Source organism: Olea europaea, unplaced genomic scaffold (genome assembly GCF_002742605.1).
Source record: "Olea europaea var. sylvestris unplaced genomic scaffold, O_europaea_v1 scaffold1878, whole genome shotgun sequence".
Classification (NCBI taxonomy): Eukaryota; Viridiplantae; Streptophyta; class Magnoliopsida; order Lamiales; family Oleaceae; genus Olea; species Olea europaea.
Genome location: NW_019236577.1, coordinates 131,053 through 135,528, shown reverse-complemented (window position 1 = coordinate 135,528; position 4,476 = coordinate 131,053). Strand labels below are relative to the sequence as shown.

The window sequence follows — 4,476 nt, the reverse complement described above, 5'->3', positions numbered from 1 at the left end:
CCTTAGTCCTCTCAAATCATCCAATCCAATTCTAAGCCTCGTTGGCCAATCCAACACATTTGTGTTCTCGTTCAACATGGAACCCAAAGTCCTATTTGGCAAATGCTTGAAAACCAACAGCTTCTTCTCCTCTACTACGCAACCAAGATCCAAAATAATAGCAGTTACAGCAGCAGCATCATCGCCGTTGCACTGTACCACCAACATCACTACCACCTCACTAGTACCAATATTTCACCACCATTGCATAACTACGACAAACAAGATCCAACATAATAGGCGATTGCATCGTCCCTGCTTTAGCGACGATGACTGTGTTAGGATAGATACGATAATCCCTCCTAGAATAAATAGGTAGACACGGTAGAGAGAAAAATGTGTGACAAGGTTGATTTCTGGGAGTTAATGGTGAATGGGTGGATGGATAGAGATTAGGTTATTTTTAAATTATTATTATTAATAATAGTTGGAGTTATCATCTAATTTATATTTATATAAACATTACATTTTATTTTTGAATTGTCATCTTTAATTGGCGGGTGATTTCTACTATATTTTATACATTTATGTACATGGATCCTAACAACCCACCAGCTTCAAGATTTCAAAAACTCTCTCTATATTTTGAGAAAGAAAGTCTCTCTCTTTCTCTCTCTAAACATTGAAAAAGAAAGTCATTCTCTCTCCACAAAACTCGCTATTTCTACATACAAACACAAAATAATACATATATATACTCTCTCAACCTCATCGAAGCTATTTGATCTCCTCTCTGTGGTGTGTTGGTGAGGATCTGCGTGAGGTGGTGGTGCGACGCTGGGCGGTAGGGTGGTGCAAATCTATATGGTTGGTGGTGGGTGTGAAGTGCTAAGCAGTAGGTATGTGGTGGCGCGGTGGATATGTGGTGCACTATTGATGATTATAGCATTGAATATTGAATTACTTTTTTAATTAATTAATTAATTTGTCCAACAGTGTACACATTATTATCCAAATATGCTAGAAATTGGTATATACAACAAGCAACATTTATAGATGTAGAAGGAATATTAATCCTTTTTTTTCTCTTTATTTAATATTATTCTCACACCAACTAGTGTGCCTGTGTGCAGGTCCATTAGCTTTTGACGTTGCAAACTTTGATGGAAGCTTACCATCAATTCTCCTAAATCCCCATTCATGGACCAAGGCAGAAATTCCTCTCACTCCATGCATGATACAAGTCAAGTATATATATGTCTTCGATAACTCTCTACATTTACAATATAATTATATGGTTTTCAGGTTGCCAATATTATATTTATTGATTGGCCTGTTGGTACTGGATTTTCGTACTCAAACACATCAAGAGGTTACTCTTCCTCAGACACAAAATCAGCAAAAGATAACTACACATTTCTTAGAAAGGTGATAGTATTTATCATGCATGTGGTATTCCTAAGTTGAAATTGAAGAAAATAGAGTTCCATGTGGAACCAAGTAGTCCTCACACATTCCGAAATATATGCACTTGACCACCATTTTTTCTTTATTTGGTTAGTGAACTAACAATATATTGATAATAAAACAGTGGTTATTGAGTCACCCCATGTTTATCAAAAATCGTTTATATATTGCGGGTGAATCCTATGGAGGCAAGCTTGTTGCAATGGTTGCCATGGAGATACTATTAGGTAGTATTTAAGAAAAAAGGAAGCTTAAAAGATTTTATTCAATTTCTTCTCGTCATCCAGTCAAGCTTGATTAAGTTATTGCTCCTGATTGTAATGCAGGTAATGAAGCTGGGTTGCATCCACGAATGTCCCTCCAAGTATTGTTTAGCTTACACAAGCTCATTTATTTTTCTGAACTACAACCTTTTTTGAGTTAATGGTAAGAATACTTTTGATATCCAAACAGGGATATATTATTGGCAATGGATTAACAGATCCGAACATTGATTATAATGAAAGAATTCCATATGCTCACCGCATGGCACTTATATCCGATGGATATTTTGATGTAATCTTTTTTATTCAACTATTTTGATGACCAAATGTTGCATTTTGCATATTATTCTCGTGTAATTACTTGAGAAAATTTCAGTTAGCAAAAGTTAGCTGTGATGGAAAATATGACAATCCTGATCCAAATAATCTGCAATGTCTTTTAGCCCTTCAACCTATCCAAGAGGTACATTTTATCTTATTTTGTATTTCATTCCCTTTAAAATTAATTATATATATTTTCATGACACTAAAAGTTTCATGGTCCAATCAAAATATTGCAGTGTGTAAACCAACTAAATAAAGTTCAGATACTGGAACCAAAATGCGAATACATAGCACCAAAACCAGATGATTTTGGATGGGATCAAACATTTTTGAAAGACAATTCAGTTGGACCCCTTGTCCTCTCAGCATCCAAACAAGATCGAATGTGGTGTCGTGTAACATAATTAATCCTCGTTCTCTATATATATGTCAAATAAAAGTTGGCTTAAAATTTATTTTTCTACAAAGTAAGTTAATACTTACTTTGTACTAAAGAAAAACAATTTAAATCTACGTTTGGTAGAAAGGAAGCTTATAGACTATTTCTTCTTTTATTTTATATTTTATTTTTTTTTAAATCTAAAGAACAGATTTCTTTTCTGCAGACTTATGCAACATCTTATGTTTGGGCAAATGATCCATCTGTCCAAGAAGCTCTTCACATTAGAAAGGTACGTTAAATGGAAAAAATATTAAAGATCCAGTATGCTTCACCATGTGCTAGGTATCAACAAATAGAAAATAATACATTTTATCAAAAAAATTTAGGTTAGTCACGTATTTTGATCAGCAGGGGACAATAGGAGATTGGAGGAGATGCAACCAAAGGTTATCTTATGATGTGAATCAACAAAGTGTTCTTCACTATCATAAAATTTTCAGCAAGAAAGGATGCAGTGTTCTAATTTATAAGTAAGTCAAAAAAAATTTCTTGCTAAATTGAAAATATGACTTAATTTGTTCCAAGTTTAGTCTTATCCGTCAACCAAAATATATTTGGTGATTTATAGTTATGGTAGATCATTTAACGAAAAACGTAACTATACAAATACATAAATTTACATATGTTTTCCAATTATGCTTCTTTTCTTTTTAGTGGTGATCATGACATGGCTGCACCTTATATGGGTCCTTTAAAGTGGATTCGTAGTCTCAATCTGACTGTTGATGACGACTGGAGACCTTGGCATGTTAATGGCCAAGTTGCGGGGTAGGTTCCTATTATATTTATATATATATAGTGTGTGTGTGTGTGTGTGTGTCAGAATTTTAATAAACTCTACACCTTGTAGATACACATTGAAGTATAAGAAGAGTGAATTCGAACTCACATTTGTAACAGTGAAGGCAAGAAAGTTTGACTATGCTCTCTCTCACTAAGATTTGAAGAAAAGCAAGAAATGAAAGTACGATTTTATTTTGCAGGGTGCAGGGCATACAGCTCCTGAGTACAAACCTAAAGAATGTCTTGCAATGTTACATCGGTGGCTCTCAAAACGTCCTTTATAGGTACGGATAGACAAGCATGTTTTATCTGTTCATATGTAACCCATTTTTAGCATGTAATCTCAATAAATACTGTGCATTTTTAAGTTCAGCTAAGGAATCTTGTTGCTTTTAGAGCAAACGTACAAGTAACTTAATTTTGAATGTATTTCTTTGTAGTACTCCATTCTTAGGTAGCGTACGTCATTTTATTTTTCTTAGATGTACAGTAGAACACATTTAAGTAATATTTTCAAAAGTGATGTTTCGAATTTTATTGTAATGTTATGAATTTGTAGCATTTCGTCCTTCATCCGTGTGCCTGGTTTGAGTGGCTATCATTGAATTCTATTCTACTTATATGACTTAGTTTATTTAAGTTTGTTGGCTAACATGCCGCAACCTGTGTCCCTTAGAGCTCGGTTTGCTAAGGGCATTGTCATGTCATAACCTGTTGACCCTCCTGAATATGTAAATTATAGCTCATACAGAAAAGAGAACTGTCTGACTTTAGTTATAGAAGCTTTTAACTCAATAATTATAAAAGTATTCGATGGAATAGGGAGATTTACCCTTAAATTTGATTGCCTCATCATTTCTTCGACGCGAGCACTTGTACATGATTTGACTGATCAGAAGTACAAGAAGATTAATTAACCAAGAAAGTGTTGGAAAATAAAACTGATTGATGTAATATATATGACACGATATGAAATATATAATCGCAAAATAAACAACAAGATAAAAGGCAAAGAATTAATTGGCAGAGAAACAAAGTATTTTATTTAATTGACTAATATAGAGAAAATAAATATAATAACTGTGCCTATACAATTATGCTATATTTCAGTAATACAAAACTTGTGAAAAGAGTCTAATATTAGGAGTGCATACCAAATCCTAGAAATACTATAACGATGGAAACAAGATAAAAATCACGTGGAAAATTAAAAAAAAA

The 4,476-nt window shown here is 33.5% G+C and overlaps 1 protein-coding gene across 1 annotated transcript; it reads left to right on the top strand.

Annotated features, from left to right (window-relative positions):
• The first annotated feature begins 996 nt into the window (after positions 1 to 996).
• Positions 997 to 3,801, top strand: LOC111378827 (serine carboxypeptidase-like 18). The gene is made up of 13 exons (XM_023002100.1): positions 997 to 1,009; positions 1,113 to 1,189; positions 1,285 to 1,407; positions 1,571 to 1,673; positions 1,773 to 1,810; positions 1,900 to 2,001; positions 2,086 to 2,172; positions 2,270 to 2,428; positions 2,639 to 2,704; positions 2,827 to 2,945; positions 3,130 to 3,243; positions 3,326 to 3,380; positions 3,466 to 3,801. The coding sequence occupies exons 1-13, from the start codon at positions 997 to 999 to the stop codon at positions 3,550 to 3,552; spliced, it is 1,143 nt and encodes a 380-aa protein (XP_022857868.1). The 3' UTR covers positions 3,553 to 3,801.
• The last annotated feature ends 675 nt before the right edge of the window (positions 3,802 to 4,476 follow it).

Coding starts and splice junctions, on each gene's coding strand:
- LOC111378827 (XM_023002100.1), top strand. Junction 1,674..1,772: donor TGCCATGGAGATACTATTAG/GTAGTATTTAAG, acceptor ATTGTAATGCAG/GTAATGAAGCTGGGTTGCAT. Junction 3,244..3,325: donor GTTAATGGCCAAGTTGCGGG/GTAGGTTCCTAT, acceptor TACACCTTGTAG/ATACACATTGAAGTATAAGA.